This window comes from Meleagris gallopavo, unplaced genomic scaffold, assembly GCF_905368555.1.
Source record: "Meleagris gallopavo unplaced genomic scaffold, MGAL_WU_HG_1.1 scaffold_14, whole genome shotgun sequence".
NCBI classification, from domain to species: domain Eukaryota; kingdom Metazoa; phylum Chordata; class Aves; order Galliformes; family Phasianidae; genus Meleagris; species Meleagris gallopavo.
In genome coordinates, this window is record NW_028147028.1 from 32,551 (window position 1) to 48,531 (window position 15,981).

Consider the following 15,981-nt stretch of genomic DNA (forward strand, 5'->3'; position numbering starts at 1 on the left):
ATCCCCTTTTCATAAAAAAAAAACAAAAAAAATAAAAAAACATATTTACCTTAAAAACCAAAAAGGCACAGTTGCCCCAAAAGGGGAGGGGGGGCAGCGCTTTGGTTTTTTTTTTTTTTTTTTTTCCTCCTTTTTATTGTTTTTGTATTTTTTGTAGTTTTTTTTATCCTCCTTCCTCCCCCATCCAAACGGGGGGGGGGGGGGGCAGACGATAAAAAGGTACAGAAAGAGCTACAAAAAAAAAAAAAAGGGGGGGGGAAAATGGGAAAACAAAGCAAAAATCGCTGGAGGGGGCAGTGAGGACAGACGGCCAGTGGGGACACACAGACACGGCTGGGGGCTGAGGGCCGCGCCCCCCCCAGGGCCCCCAGGATGGTGGGGGTTGAAATGAGGACAAAGAGTCCAAAATGAGGGAAAATGCTGCAAAAACGGGGAGATTGTTGTTGCTTTTCTGGTTTTTTTTTCTTCCTTTTTTTCTTTTTTTTTTTTTTTTTTCCTCTTTACCATTTCAGTCCCTTTGAGGTTAAAAATATTCTTTTTTTTTTTTTTTTTTCTTTTTTTCCACCTTTTCCTTTTAAAACAGACAGAAAATAAAAGGGAACGACAGAAATGCAGTGCTGACACGGAGGGGGGGCCGCAACGCCGCCAGGAACACCAAAAAGGGCGGAATTGGCCCCAAAATGGGGGTGGGGAGGGGTGGGGGGGTCACTGCGCACTGCTGGAGCCCCCCTGAGAGCTGCCCGTGTAACTGCTGTAGTCGTAGCTGCCGTAGTAGGGGGGCCACGGGGGGGGCTGCTGGTAGTATGGGCCCCACTGCTGTGTGTACTGCTGGGGGGAGAAAAAAGGGGGGGGGAGAAAAAGGAAAATGTAAATGAAGGAAAAAAGAGCAAAAATGAAAGAAGGAAAAAAGGGAAAAAGTAAAAAGTGAAGAAAGAGGAGAGAAAAAAGGGGAAGGAGAAAAAGGGGGAGGGGGGAAGAAAGGGGGGGAAGGGGAAAAGGAGAAAGCGGAGAGGAGAAAAATGAGGAAAAAGGAGAGGGGAAAAAAAAAAGGGGGAAAATTGGGGGAAAAACAAACCAAAAAGGTGGAGCGAAAGGGCAAACAAAAGCAAAAAAAAAAAAACAAGAGGGAAAGAGAGGAAGCGAGCAATGTGGGGGGGGCTCCACCCCCAGCCCCCCAGCCCCCCCAGCCCCAATCCGGCTCCTTTCACCCCAGCAGCGCCGCCTACCTGCGGGTATTGGCTGTAGCTCTGCCCGTAGCTCTGCCCCGCGGGTGGGGGGGGCTGCGGGTAGCTTTGGCTGTAGCTGCCGTAGCCGCTGTAACCGTAGGCGGGGGGGTAGCCTTGGTTGTACCCCCCCTGTCCGTAGGGCTGACTGTAGTTGGGCTGCGGGGGGGGGGGGGGGGCGGCGATAAGGAGTCAGAGCGCGGCTGTGCGCAACGCGTGGGGGGGAGGGGGAAGGGGGGGGTACCTGCTGTCCTTGGTTGTAGCTGCTGGGGGCGCTGCTGCTGGCCGGGGGGGTCGCCCCGGCCGCTTTGTAGGGGCCGGGGGGTCGCGAGGGGCTGAATCCGCTCGGGGGGGGGGCGGGGCGGCTGTAGGCACCGCGACTGTCGCGATTGTTGGAGGTGGAGGTGGAGGAGCCCCAGCGGTTGGGGGTGAAACTGCTGCGATTGAAGGCTGAAAAACGGGGAGGGGGGGGGGGGTCGGGTGGCAGCCCCGTGTCCCCTCGGGGGGGGGGCGTGGCAGCCCCGTGGGATGTTCAGAGGGGGCTGGGGGGGGGGGGTGGGATGCTGAGGATCAGAGAAGCCCCCCCAAACTCGATGCTCTCCTCCCGCCCCCCCCCCACCCCGTTGGAATACACAGGAGGGATGGGGGGGGGGGGGGAAAAACCCTGAGGGGACAGCAGGACCGTTGAGGGGGGTCCAGAGCCAGCAGGAGCTGAACCCCAAACTCCTGGGGGGGGTGATGGGACAACGCGAAGCCCCCCAGACCGCAACCCCCCCCCCCCCGAGATACACAGAAGTGGTTTGACGGGGGGGGGCAAAGGGGAATCCTTGGACCCCTGAGCAGGAAGCAGGGCTTCGGGGGGGGGGGGTCCAGAACCACCAGGAAGTGAACCCCAAGCTCCGCAGGGATCCCCCCCAAAAGCCCACAGGGACAAGCAGGAGGGCTTTAGGGGGGGGTCCTCAAGCCCCTAAGCAAGCAGCTGCAATTTTGGGATGGGGAGAGTGGAACACCGAGCTCCAAAGAGAAGGAGGCAACACCCCCCCCCGCCCCCTCCCCCAGCACCCACAGGAAGGATTTTTGGGGTCCTCACCTCCACCTCCACCTCCGCCGCCCCCTCCTCCACCACGGAAGCCGCCACCGGCGCCGCCCCCGCGGCTCTGGAAGCCCCCCCGGTTGCCCCCACTTTGGGGAGGGGGGGGAACGGCGGCAGCTCCTCGACCGTCGAAGCGTTGGAAGCCGCCGCGGCCCCGGAAGGGGGAGGGGCGTCCATCAAAGCGTTTCTCGGGGGGGGGTCCCGCCTTGCGACCCTCCTCGTTGTACTGCCGAACCAATTCGGCAGCTTCGTCCCGCTGCAGCTCCACGAACAGCACCGAGTCCAGGAAATCGCCCGGCTCCGGCAGTGTGAAGTTGGCTGGGGGGGAAGGGGCGCAGTGAGAAAACGGGTGAAAAAGTGACAAAAAAAAAAAAAAAATCGAGTTTTTTTGGGGAGCCCCCCCCAAAATTAAAGCAGAGTGGGGATAAGGGGGGCTTGGGGGGCTTGCTGTGAATTTGGATTCCTGAAGTGAAGCAGAGAGGGGAGAAGCAGCGGTTTGGGGCTTCCGTCGTGTGCTTCCCCCCCCCCCAAATAAAGCAGAGGGGTTTGGTGGCGCTTTGGGGTCTCACATTGATGCCCCCCCCCCCAGAATTAAACTGAGAATAAAAGGCAGCTTGGGGCTCTGCTTCTGATTGCCCACATTAAAGTGCAGGGGAGATAAGCAGCACCGCGGGGCTCTCGCTGTGATTTTCTCCCAGAAACACAAACGGCGCTTCGAGGTTCTCACTGCGATCCCTCACTCAAAAGAATGAAGCAAAGAGGGCAAAAAAGAGCAGTTTGGGGCTCTCCCCACAAAATCCCAGCTGGGGGGATTGGGGGGGGGGGGCACACGGCAGGGTTTTGCCCCTACAAATGGAAGCGCAGAGGGCAGTTTGGGGGTCTCAACGCCCACCCCCAGAAAAGAACGCCACATGGCTACAGGTGGCAGCTGGGGGCTCTCGCTGCCGTTTTTCCACCCAGAAGGCAGAGCGGAGCGGGGATGAGGAGCTCTTTGGGGGTCTCACCACCCTGTATGAGCCGCCCCCCCCTCCCCCCCCCCCCACCTTTCATCTCCAGCACGGCGTGGTCGGGGACGTCCTTCCCCTCCTCGTCCGTCCGTCTGACCGTGCGCTCCCGCAGGTCCTCGTCCGTGGGGCAGATGACGACGGCCTTGCGCTGGAAGCCCTCAAAGGGACGCATTTTCCTCCGCTGGGCTGAGCCGTAAACGTTGGTCTGCAACGGGGGGGGAGGGTCGGGGGGCTGCGGGGTGTTGGGGGGAGGGCTGCAGGGGGCCGCAGGGCACTGGGGGGTTACAGGGTGTTGGGGGCTGGGGGTCTTGGGGGGCTGCTGCAGGGTGTTGGGGGGCTGTGGGATGCAGGGGGCCACGGAGGACTGCAGGATGTTGGGGGGCTACAGGGAGGTTATGGGGGGGCTGCGGGGCACTGAGGGGTTGTAGTGGGGCTGTGGGGTGACGGGGGCTGCGGGGGGGGTCAGGGGGCTGCGGGGCATCGCCCCACACGCTCCCCACCTCCTCAGCTGTGCCCTCTGAGGACCGGCCCCCCCCGGCCCCCCCCTCACCTGGTCCAGGATGTAGTTGCGCTTCTTGCGGGCGGCGATCTGGATCAGGCGGTTGAGGCACTGCGTCGCCTGCTGGATCAGCACGTCCCAGCGGCCCGCGTAGTTGCGCTGACGGCGGAGCCCCATCACCTTCCGGCCAAACACGGGGTTGTTGGGGGTGGAAAAGAGCTCCCGGGTCACCAAACCCAACCACCAACACGTCCCACTCATCCATCTCAGAGGTCTTCCAACTCAGCGAGGTTGGAAAGGAGCTCTGAAGTCACCGAGTCCGACCATCGACTCATCCCCACTCATTCATCCACCTTGGAGGTCAACAAGATTGGAGAAGAGCTCCGAGGTCACCAAACCCAACCATCAACCCATCCCCGCTCATCACACTCACTGATTTCAAGGTCTTCCAACTCAACAAGGCTGGATAACAAGCTCTGAAATCACCGAGTCCAACCATCAACCCGTTCCCCTCACAGTCATCCACCCTGGAAATCTTTCAGCTCAGCGAGGCTGGAGAACAACTCCAAGACGACCAAACCAACCCTCAACCCGTACCCACTCACCCATCTCAGAGTTCTTCCGACTCAACCAGGTTGGAGAAGAGCTCCGAGGTCACCAAACCCAACCCATCCCCACTCAGACTCGACCACCTCAGAGCTCTCCCACCCACCGAGGTCAGAAGAACCCCTCGACCCCGCGTCCCACCCCTTACCCTCATCTTGTCCATGATGGCGTTCGTCCCCAGGATGTTGTACTTCTTGGAGGGGTTGGCGGCCGCGTGTTTGACGGCCCACGTCGTCTTGCCAGCGGCGGGCAGCCCGACCATCATCAGGATCTGCCGGGTGAAGGCGACGCCGTCACGGCCGGGACCCCCAGCGCCGCGTCCCCCCGCCGGCCCGGCCGCGCCGCACCTCGCACTCGGCTTTGCTCTTGGGCCCCGTGGTGCCGCGAACGCGCTCGGCCACGGGGAGGTGTTGGATGAAGGTGAAGCCAGGCGGCACGGAGAAATAGGTGTCCTCCCTTTGGCCAAAGTTGAACTCGATGGCGCAGTTTTTCACCAGGACGTGAGGGAAGAGCGCCCGGCCGGCCAGCACGTCCTTGCGGACGCGGTACGCCACCCCCAGCCACTTCCCGTTCTTCATGAAGGACATCTCCACCTCCTCCCCGCACTCAAAGTCCTGCAGCGGGGCGAGACGGCGCCGGGTGAAGGCCCAGAACCACGAGACGCCCGCCTGCAGCCGCAGGAGGTGCCGGACTCACGACGAGGCAGGCGATGACGTCATTCTCGGCGAAGGTCTCCCCGTAGTTCTCGAATTTGCAGTTGGTCGACTTCTTGCCGGTGCCGCCGTAGCCGTAAGAAAAGGGTTCCTCACCTGAACGGGCAGAGAGCGGCCGGGTGAGTCGAAATGGGGACGAAAAAAAAAGGTTTTCTGCCCCAAAACGCGCGCTCTTACCCAGCTGGGTGCTGCAGGAGTCCAGCGACCATCCCACCCGCACCACGTGGGGGTCGGGCTCGGAGGCCGGGAGGTGTTTGACGGAGATCTCTTCGTTGACCTGCGAGGGGGAAGGCGGAGGCGAAGGGAATGTTGTGGCTGCCATTCGAGGCGGTCTGAGCGCGACGCGGCGCCGCTCACCTTCATCTCGTAGCACACGCGGCCCTGCCGGGCGCCGTAGGTGGCGCGGGCGCCGGACCACAGGTAGGCAAAGCCCTCGATGGTGAGGGGATACCCGCTGTAACGGTCCCGGGCCACCTTGAAGTGCAGGTCACAGTTGTCTGTAGGAGAGAAGACGGCAGTCGAACCGCAGGCGGCCCCACGGTGCATCCCCACACCCGCAGAGGCACTCACAGGTGTCGACGGCCACTAAAGTCTCATCGAAATCCTCCTCCTCATCCTCGGCGGGCGGCTGCGGCGACCGACCCCTGCGGTGAGGGGTGGGGAGGGGGCTCAGCGTGGCGATACGGAACCGGGGCGGGGGGGGGAATGTCACCAAGGCAGCGCTCACCTCTTGTCCTCGCGGTGCTCGTAGTACCCCCGGCCCCGCTGCTCCTCGTAGGGCCGCTTGCGGGGCTGTTGAGGTCGGGGCTGCGAGGGGTCGGGCGCGTTGTAAGTGCCGGGCAGAGCGTTGTAGGGTGGGACGGGGGCGTTGTAAGAGGGAGGGGGGGGAGCGCTGTAGGTGGGGGTGTTGTAGGTGGTGGGAGGCGGAGCGTTGTAGGCGGGGGTGCTGTAGGCGGGGGGCGGCGCGCTGTAGCCGGGGGTCGGGGCGCTGTAGCCGGGGGTCGGGGCGCTGTAGCCGGGGGTCGGGGCGCTGTAGGCTGAGGGCGGGGGCCGTAAGCGGCGGGAGGAGCGGCGTAGGTGGGCGGGGGGGGAAGGTTGTAAGCTGGAGGGGGGGTGTTGTAGTTGGGGGGCGGCACGGTGTAGGCGGGAGCGGGGTCTTCGGGTTTGGGATCTGGCTTCATCTCTGCGGGTGACAAAGAGGGAGCAGAACCGTCAGCCGAAAGGCACAGAATCACAGGGTTGGAAGGGGCCTCAAGGATCACCAAGCTCCAACCCCAACCCACAGGCAGGGCCACCGACCTCCGCATTTAATACACCAGGCTGCCCAGGGCTCCATCCAACCCGGCCTTCAACATCTCCAGGGATGGACGGGGATCCCCAGCCTTTCTGGGCAGCTTTTTCCAGCACCTCACCGCTCTCACAGCAAACAACTTCCCCCTGCCGTCCCCTGAGCGGGGAGGGCTGCCAGGCCAGGTGACGAGCGGCCCTACCTGGGTGCAGTGACGGGTGCTCGGGGTCCAAGGGCCGCCTCTCGTAGCCGGATTCGTTGTCCTGCTTGCTGTGCTCGTAGGGCTGGTAGCCCTGAGGTTCACCCGGGTGGCTGTTGGTGTCGAGGCCATCTTTGGGAGGAAAAAGGGGGAAATAAGAATAGTTACCAAGTTGATTTAGCCAACAGAGGGGGGAACGAAAAGGGCAACGGAGTCCCTGCGACTTTCCGAACAGGGACAAAGCAGAAGTGATGTGGGATGAGGAGATTCGGCGGCCCCGGGGCGGCAGCCGGTGATCCACAACCCCGGCAGGCACCTGAGGTCAGAATGGGGCGGGTTGGTTAATTAAAAACACCAAGAGAGGCCCAAAAAATGAACATTGGGTGGGAGGGGAGGGGAAATAAAGCCAAATCCCAGCATTCATCCTCAGTTGTTGGGGTTTGGGGGTGCGAGGGGTGGTGGAGCCCCATAGGGGTGGGACTGGGGGGGGATCTGTGGGGTCTGTGTGAGCCCCCCCAGCTACAGCTGTCAATGGGGGGGGTGGGACAGAGCGCTATTGGGGGACGTGCACAGAGCTCTGTGGGGATGGGGGGACACAGAGCCCTATAGGGATGGGGGGACACACAGAGCCCCATTGGGGGTCACACGGAGTCCTATGGAGATGGAGGGAACACACAGAACCCTATAGGAGGTGAAGGGTAGGGGCACAGAGCCCTATGAGGGGACACACGGAGCCCTACAGGGATGGAGAGAACACACAGAGACTTATGGGGGAAAACACAGCCCTATAAGGATGGAGAAGACACACAGAGCCCTATGGGGGGACACATAGAATCCTATTGGGGATGAGGGGGAACACAGAGCCCTATGGGGACAGGGGATGGGAGCACAGAGCCCCACTGGGGGAACCCAGAGCCCCATGAGCAGACCCCGACAAGCAGCGGGGGGTGATGCAATGGAGTCTTAACGGGAGGAGGGGGGAGCAAAGCCCCCCAGGACCGACGGGGCCCACCGAAACGGAAGGAATGGGGTAAAAAGGAAGGAAAAAGGGAATAAGGGGGGGAAGGGAGGAGGAGACGGGGGGACGCGGCCGGGCGGAGCGGGGAGGCGGGGCTCAGGGCTCTACAGGGAGCGCGGGAGCGGGGCCTCGCGGGAGCGGGGCCTCGGGGGAGCGGGGCCTCGGGGGAGCGGGGCCTCGGGGGAGCGGGGCCTCGGGGGAGCGGGGCCTCGGGGGAGCGGGGCCTCGGGGGAGCGGGGCCTCGGGGGAGCGGGGCCCTGAGGGGAGGCGGAACCGCCGCCGCTGTCCCCCCGCCGGGGCGCTGCGGGCCTTACAGTGTCCGTCCGAGGCCGCTTCCCCGCCGGGCCCCCGCCGGGCCTCCTCCGCCTCCAGCGCCGCCTGCAGCCGCTCGGCCAATTCGGCCTTCAGCCCTCGGGTATCCAAGCCGCGCCGCCCCAGCTCCTCCTTCAGCTCGTTCACCCGCAGCCGCCTCACGTCCATCGCCGCCGCCCGGCGCCCATCGAGGGCCGCTGAGGGGACGGCTCAAAATGGCCGCCATCGCCCTCCTCCTCCCCTCCCCGGCCCGCGCCGCGCTGCAACGCGCGTCGCCATTGGCTGGCGCTCACCTCGCGCGCTGTAACGGGCGGTTCGATTGGCCCGCCCGCTGAGCGCGCCCCCCTCGGGGCGGGGATTGGCTCGGTCGCCGAGCTCCCGCTCGATGCCGCTTTGCAAACTGAGCGCTCATTGGGCAAGAGACTGGGTGACGCTGTAAGACGGTCGCTCACTGGTGAAAGATGGGGTTTGGCTCCTCCTTCCGCCCCGCGGGAATGACGATTGGGGACTGACACGGGGAAGGGGCGGGCACTCGCAACCTGACGACCAATAGTAGCGAGAGCGGCCCCGCGCCCTTCCCGCGTGTCTATTGGCTGTCCTTTCTGCCTATCAGCACGGAGGTTCAGAGCCCACTTTCCATTGGCTGAGCCCTCATGGTGGGCGGGACCATAGTAGCGCGCCTCTGACAGATCGCCTGCGGGGCGGACCCGAGGGCTCAGCTGCCGCCGCCCATTGGCGGAGCCGCGGGCGCTGCGCACCCATTGGCTGAGCGCCGGCGGTGTTTGCGCGCGTTGCCGCGCCGCGCTGCCTAGCAACGGGAGCCGCGCTCCTATTGGCTGCCGGGAGAAAAGCGCTGCGTTCCCATTGGCCGATCCCAGGGAGGGGCGGGGCCTGTGCTGAAGGCGGCATCACCACGGCGCCGAAATTCGATGGAGCGGCCCCAAAATCCGCCGAAACGGCCCCAAAATCCAATGAAACGGCCCCCAAATCCGCCGAAACGGCCCCAAATCCAATTAAACGATCCCACAACGGCGCCCGGCGGACAGAGCCCTGCCGGGGCCTGGCCTCTGTGTCCCGACAGCGGACCCATAGGGTTCTATGGGGCTGGGGGGGGCTGTCGAGATGAGGGATCTTGTAGGGCCGGGGGGCTCTGGGGGGCCGGGGGGGGTCCTATGGGGCTGGGGGGGGGGAGTTCTATAGGGCTGGGGGGGTTGTGTGGGTCTGGGGGCTCCTGTGGGGCCGGGGGGGTCCTATGGGTTTGGGGAGGGGAGGTTCAATAGGGCTGGAAGGATCCTGTGGGGCTGGGGGGGGTCCTGTCAAAATGAGAGGATCTACAGGACTGAAAGGTCCTATGGGGCCAGGGGGTGGGGGGGAATCCTATAGGGCTGGGGGGTTCCTGTGGGTCTGGGGGGCTCCTGTGGGGCCGGGGAGGTCCTATGGGTCTGGAGAGGGGGAGGTTCTATAGGGCTGAAAGGATCCTGTGGGGCTGGGGGGGGTCCTGTCAAAATGAGAGGATCTACAGGACTGAAAGGTCCTATGGGGCCAGGGGGTGGGGGGAAGTTCTATAGGGCTGGGGGGTTCCTGTGGGTCTGGGGGCTCCTGTGGGGCCGGGGAGGTCCTATGTGTCTGGGGAGGGGGAGGTTCTATAGGGCTGGAAGGGTCTTGTGGGGCTGGGGGGGGTCCTGTCAAGATGAGGGGATCTACAGGACTGAGGGGTCCTATGGGGCCAGGGGGGTGGGGGGAGTCCTATAGGGCTGGAGGGTCGTGTGGGTCTGGGGGGCTCTTGTGGGGCCGGGGGGGTCCTATGGGTCTGGGGAAGGGGCGGTTCTATAGGGCTGGAAGGATTCTGTGGGGCTGGGGGGGTCCTATAGGTCTGAATGGGTTCTATGGGGCTGAAGGGGTTTCTATGGGTTCGGGGTGGGGGTCCCGTTGGGCTGGGGGTTTTCTGTGGGGCTGAGGGGCTTTTGTGCAGCTGTGGGGCTCCACCTTTCATTGGGGGGGGGGTGTACGGAGCACCCTTGGGTTCCCCCAACCCCCCCCCCCCCCCCCCCCCCAGTGGGCGCCAGCGCCGCATTCCGCCCCCCACCCACGGCCTCCCCCCATCAGTCACCCCATTGTTTGGGGCTTCTGTGGGGGGGGGGGGCGGGACGGGGGGGGGAAGCGCTGCGTCAGCAATGGCCGCCCTACTGTGTGTGGGGGGGAGCTGGGGGGGGGAAGCGCTGCGTCAGCAATGGCCGCCCTACTGTGTGTGGGGGGGAGCTGGGGGGGGGAAGCGCTGCGTCAGCAATGGCCGCCCTACTGTGTGGGGGGGGGAGCTGGGGGGGGGTCCTGGGGGGGTCCTGTGGTACTGGGGGAGATCCTACTAATGATGGGGGGGGTCTGAGTGGGGGTCTATTGGTGCTGGTGATTATGGGGGGGGTCCTATAGGTGATGGGGGGGTCCTGAGGGGCTTCCTATTGGTGGTGAGGGGTCTTGGGGGGGGTCCTATGGTATCGGGGGGGGGGTCGTGAGGGGGTCTTTTTGGTGCTGGTAATGCTGAGGGGGGGTCCTGGGGGGGATCCTATTAGCGGTGGGGGGTCCTGGTTGAGGGGCGGTCCTATGGAGCTGGGGGGGGGCTTGGGTTATTGGGGGGGGGTCCTATTAGCGATGTGGGGTCCCGGGGGGGGGTCTTTGGGTGCCGGGGGTCTCTGCGCACTGCGGGATGGGCGCTGCCCCCTCCCCCCTCCCCTCCTTCATTGCCCCATTTTGGGGTCCCCAGCCCCCCCCGCCCCCCCCCCGCTGCCCCCGCTCAGAGGCCACCAATGGCCGCCGGCGCCGCCCCTCCCCGCAGCCTTTTCTGCTCGCCCCCCCGGAGCTGTGGGGCCGCCGCCGGCAACACCGACACCAAGCGAGGTATGTTCGGCCCTACAGTCCCATGGCCCCATATCCCCATGGCCCCATATCCCCACGGCCCCATATCCCCACGGCCCCATATCCCCACGGCCCCATATCCGCATGGCCCCATATCCCCACGGCCCCATATCCCCACGGCCCTACAGTCCCATGACCCCATATTCCCACAGCCCCACTGCCCTACAGCCCCACGGCCCCATATCCCCATCACCCCATATCCCCCCAGCTCCACAGCCCCATTGCCCCATATCCCAATGCCCCCAATGCCCCATATTGCCCCTGTATCCCAATGTCCTCATAACCCCATAATGTCCCCATGGCCCCATATTGCCCCCATATCCTGGTGTCCCCATAACCCCATAATGTCCCCATGGCCCCATATTGCCCCCATATCCTGGTGTCCCCATAACCCCATAATGTCCCCATGGCCCCATATTGCCCCTGTATCCCAATGTCCTCATAACCCCATGCTGTCCCCATGGCCCCAAAATTCCCCCATATCCCGAAGACCCCATAATCCCATAATGTCCCCATGGCCCCATATTGCCCCCATATCCCACAGTCCCCATAACCCCATATTGCCCCCATAACCCCATAATGTCCCCATGGCCCCATATTGCCCCCATATCCCGGTGTCCCCATAACCCCATAATGTCCCCATGGCCCCATATTGCCCCCATATCCTGGTGTCCCCATAACCCCATAATGTCCCCATGGCCCCATATTGCCCCCATATCCCGAAGTCCCCATAACCCCATGCTGTCCCCATGGCCCCCAAATTCCCCCATATCCCGAAGTCCCCATAATCCCATAATGTCCCCATGGCCCCATATTGCCCCCATATCCCACAGTCCCCATAACCCCATATTGCCCCCATAACCCCATAATGTCCCCATGGCCCCATATTGCCCCCATATCCCGGTGTCCCCATAACCCCATAATGTCCGCATGGCCCCATATTGCCCCCATAACCCCATAATGTCCCCATAACCCCATAATGTCCCCATGGCCCCATACTGCCCCCATATCCCGGTGTCCCCATAACCCCATAATGTCCCCAATGCCCCATATTGCCCCCATAACCCCATAATGTCCCCATGGCCCCATATTGCCCCCATAACCCCATAATGTCCCCATAACCCCATATTGCCCCCATATCCTGGTGTCCCCATAACCCCATAATGTCCCCATGGCCCCATATTGCCCCATATCCCACAGTCCCCATAACCCCATATTGCCCCCATAACCCCATAATGTCCCCAGTGCCCCATATTGCCCGCATATCCTGGTGTCCCCATAACCCCATATTGCCCCCATTACCCCACAATGTCCCCACCTCCCCCTCCTCCCCCATTGCTGCAGTCAGGGTTGTCTCTGTGCCCCCCCCCAAGATCCCTCCTGTGCCCCCCCCGTCTGGGACCCCCTTGGTTGCCTCCCCCCTTCCGGGACCCCCCCTCTGGGTGCCCCCCCCCCCCATCAGTGTGGGCGCTTTGTGCTGAGTGCCCCAAATGCCCCACATTCCCCTGGGGGGGGGGGGGCAACAATGGGGCGCTTTGTGCCCCCTCCCCCCCTTTGTGCCCCCCGCCTCCCCGAGGTGGGGAGGGGGGGCAACATGGGGGGACAATATGGGGAGTGAAGTATGGGGGCTTTAATGGGGGGGTGTAATATTGGGGGGGGGCAGGGGGAGTTGCAATGGGGTTTTGCAGTGGAGATTCCCAATGGGGAGGGTCCCAATGGGGAGGGTCCCAATGGGGGGGTTACAGTGGGGGGGTTCCTAATGGGGGGGTCCCAATGGGGGGAGTTACAATGGGGGGGGTCCCAATGGGGGTAATTCAATGACGTGCCCTCCCCCCCTTTCCGCAGCCCCCCATCCTCCTGTCTTCTGCTGACCCCCTGTGCCCCCCCCCCCAACTGCAGCACCATGGAGCCCCCCCGGGCCGGCCCTGAGGTGAGACCCACATTGCTGGGGGGTGGGGGGGGGGTCTCACTGTGTGCCCCCCCCCATCCCAGGAGCTGTGGAGGGGGGGGGGAAGGGAGGGATGGGTGACATGGGGGTGGAGGGGGTCTCAGCGTGTCCCCATTTGGGGTGACATCCGGGGGTCTCACTGTGCCCCCTCCCCCCCCCCAGGATGTGGAGGAGGTGGGGAAGGGTCTCACTGTGCCCCTACTGGGGGTCTCGCCTGGCCCCTCTGGGGTCTGTGTGCCCCTTTGGGGGTCTCTCACTGTGCCCCTATGGGGTCTCACTGTGTCCCTATGGGGTCTCACCGTGCCCCCTGGGCTCCCCGTTGCCGCCCCCTGCAGGCCGTGCAGGAGCTGCTCCTGGAGACGCCGGCTGAGCGCGGGCTGGGCGCCGTGCAGCTCGGCGGGGATCGCGACGGAGTTTTCGTGCTGGAGGCGCAGCGCGGCAGCGGCCTCCGCCAGGGTCAGCAGCACCGCTGGGGGGCGCCGCCGCCTCCCGTCACCGTCGCCCCCCGCCACCCCGCGTCTCATCTTCCCCATCCCCCACGTCGCCCCACGTCCCCCCGCATCCCTCCGTGCCCCCCCATATCCCCCCCCGTGTTCCCCCGCACCCCCGTATCCCCCCACGACCCCCACATCGCCGCGTGCCCCATATCCCCCCCAACCCCCCCATATCCCTCCGTGTCCCCCACAACCCCCATATCGCCACCCCCCGCCCCCCCCGACCCCCCATCCTCCCATATCCCCCGCCGCCCCCCCCGACCCCCCATCCTCCCATATCCCCCCCCCACTCCCCCCCCCCACCCCCATCCCTCCATATCCCCCCCCGCCCCCCCTCCTCCCTTATCCCCCCCGCCCCCCCGACCCCCATCCTCTCATATCCCCCCCCAGCCCCCGCCCCCCTGACCCCCATCCTCCCATTTCCCCCCCAAACCCCCCGATCCCCATCCTCCCCTTTCCCCCCCCAACCCCCCCGCCCCCCTGACCCCCATCCCCCCCCCCAGGTGACCGCCTGCTGAGCGCCCGCGTCTTCTTCGAGCGCACGGAGGACGCGGCTCAGGTGCTGCGCAGCGCCCGCCAGTGCCGCGTCTCCTTCTGCCTCAAACGCCGCGTCCCCCCCCGCGAGCCCCCCCCGCGCCCACCGCCCCCGACGCCAGAGGACCCCTGGCCAAGGTGGCCCGGCTGGTGGGTGGCGCCGGGAGGGCGCTGGAGGTGGGAGGGGGGCACCGGGGGGGGGCATTGGGCGGCACTGATCGGTGCCCCCCCCCCCCATTTCCACCCCCCCCCTCGCAGAACCTGCTGAGCCTGACAGCTCTTCGGAAGGGACCCCCGGTTCCCCCCCCCGTGGACGTGGAGTTGGCGCTGCCCAAATTGTCCCTGCTGTCCCCCCGCCCCCCCGCCCCCCCCCCGGGACAACCGGCGGTGACGACGGCGGCCGAGGAGGGGATCCGCGAGAAGGGGGGGGTGGAGGAGGGGGTCCCAAAAGCGGGGATCCCGAAGGTGGGGGTCCCGAAGGTGGGGGTCCCGAAGGTGGGGGTCCCCACGGTGTCCCCGGGGGGGGCGGCGGTGTCGGTGCCGTCGCTGGACATCGCCGTCCCCAAGGTGGGGGTGACGCTGGCGCTGCCCGGAGCCGCCGACGGCACCGCCGAAACTTTGGGCCGAAAAATGCCCAAATTGGAACTTTCGTGTCCCAAAGTGTGCGGTGAGGTCGAGGGGGGGGGCAGAATGGCCGCTTTAGAAGTCATCGCCCCCCCCGTGGCTTTGGAAGTGGCTTTGGGGGATAAAAAGGGAGCCGGGGATAAAGGGGGGGGCAAAGGGACCCCCAAGGGGTGGCAGCTGGGGGGGGTCCGCATGGGGGGGTCCAGCCCGGACCTCCGAGATGGGGGGGGGGAGCCCAAAGTGGGGGCGGGGCGGCGGCTGGGGGGGTCCGTCCCCAACATCGGGCTGATTTTTGGAGGGGGGGAGCCCCAAAAAGTGAGCGGGGGGGGGAAGAAAAAGGGGGGGCTGAAGGTGCCCGAATTGGAGCTGGTGGGGGGGTTCGGAGGGGGGGGGGGCAAAGCGGAGGAAAAAAGCCCGAAAACGATGGAAACGGCCCCAAAACCCGCGATGGAAGAAGGGGGGGGAGGGGAGAAGGCGAAGGGGGGGGGCGTGAGGAGGGCGGTGGGGGCTTTGGTGAAGGGGAGGGGGGAGGAAAAAGGCGGCGGCCCCCCCTCCAGGTACATCTGGGGCTTTTCTAAAGCCAAAGGGGAGGCCGACGGGGGGGGGAGGAAGTGGGGGGTCCCCAAAGTGGGGCTGAGGGGGGGGTCCCCGACGCTGCCCCCCCCCGCTTCCGCCTGCCCCGCGTGGAGCTGAGCCCCCCCCTGGGTGGGGAGCCGTGAGCCGGGCCTCCCCCCCCTCCCCGGAGCCCCGCTTTATTCTGGGGGGGGTTTCCCCCCGTTTAACTTTTTTGAGCGATTTTTTGGCCTCATTTTAACCTTTCCAGCAGTTTTTCCCCCCACTTTTAATCATTTGGGGGTTTTCCCCCCATTAAAACCTTGGGGGCTTTTCTCCCCCTTTCCGCCCTTTGCTGCTTTTCACCCTCATTTGCCATTTTTGGTGCTTTTCCCCCCATTTCCAGCTTTTTTTACCCATCTACCCATAACCTTTTTCGGTGTGTTTTACCCCAATTTAAGCATTACCTCCCCTCCCTCCCCCCCCCCAATAAACGCCCGTGTGACACCCGGCCCCACTGTGGATGTGGGGTGGGGGCTGTGGGGGTTGGGGGGAGACCCCAACTCCGTGCCATGGGGTTGGGGGGGAGATTGGGGGACGGATATGGGGACATGGGAGGACATAGGGACATGGGGGGGACATTAGAGGCACAGATATGGGGACATGGGGGGACATGGGGGAGACATTGGGGGACACAGACATGGGGACATGGGGGGATGTGGGGACATGAGGGGACATGGGGGAGATTGGGGGCACAGAGATATGGGGACGTAAGGGGAGAAGATGGGGGACATTGGGACACGTGGGGACATGAGGGTGTGGGGACACTGGGACATGGAGATATGGGGAGAAGACTGGGGGGACATGGGGACACGGAGATGCGGGGCCACGGGGAGAAGATCGGGGTCATGGGGTGTTGGGGACACGGGGAGAATGGGGACAGTGGGGGTTGGATTCCACG

At 64.5% G+C, this 15,981-nt stretch overlaps 2 protein-coding genes across 3 annotated transcripts; one reads left to right on the plus strand and one right to left on the minus strand.

The window, feature by feature from the left end:
* Positions 1-522: 522 nt before the first annotated feature.
* HNRNPUL1 (heterogeneous nuclear ribonucleoprotein U like 1) lies at positions 523-8,211 on the minus strand. The gene is given in 16 exon segments (XM_085215307.1): positions 523-825; positions 1,227-1,382; positions 1,468-1,673; positions 2,314-2,634; positions 3,360-3,528; positions 3,874-4,002; positions 4,577-4,699; positions 4,776-5,042; positions 5,125-5,237; positions 5,319-5,418; positions 5,499-5,638; positions 5,712-5,785; positions 5,869-5,936; positions 5,939-6,324; positions 6,632-6,760; positions 7,961-8,211. Coding segments are annotated over 16 exon segments (2,667 nt in total). The 5' UTR covers positions 8,127-8,211; the 3' UTR covers positions 523-705.
* Positions 8,212-10,578: 2,367 nt separating this feature from the next.
* On the plus strand, positions 10,579-14,489 carry LOC146541930 (uncharacterized). 2 transcript variants are annotated; one of them, XM_085215306.1, is made up of 5 exons: positions 10,579-10,850; positions 12,714-12,798; positions 13,152-13,272; positions 13,814-13,982; positions 14,103-14,489. In XM_085215306.1, exons 1-5 carry the CDS (start codon positions 10,660-10,662, stop codon positions 14,110-14,112), a joined length of 576 nt encoding a protein of 191 aa, XP_085071432.1. In that variant the 5' UTR covers positions 10,579-10,659; the 3' UTR covers positions 14,113-14,489. The 2 variants fall into 2 exon arrangements, with proteins under 2 accessions (XP_085071432.1, XP_085071431.1); XM_085215305.1 differs by having other exon boundaries at positions 10,582-10,850; positions 13,814-13,994.
* Positions 14,490-15,981: the final 1,492 nt, after the last annotated feature.

Bases quoted from the DNA above. Each gene is read 5' to 3' on its own strand.
- LOC146541930 (XM_085215305.1), top strand. From the start codon at position 10,660: ATGGGCGCTGCCCCCTCCCCCCTCCCCTCCTTCATTGCCCCATTTTGG. The intron at 10,851-12,713 runs GTATGTTCGGCC...CCCTTTCCGCAG, and splicing joins CAACACCGACACCAAGCGAG to CCCCCCATCCTCCTGTCTTC. The intron at 12,799-13,151 runs GTGAGACCCACA...CGCCCCCTGCAG, and splicing joins CCCCCCGGGCCGGCCCTGAG to GCCGTGCAGGAGCTGCTCCT.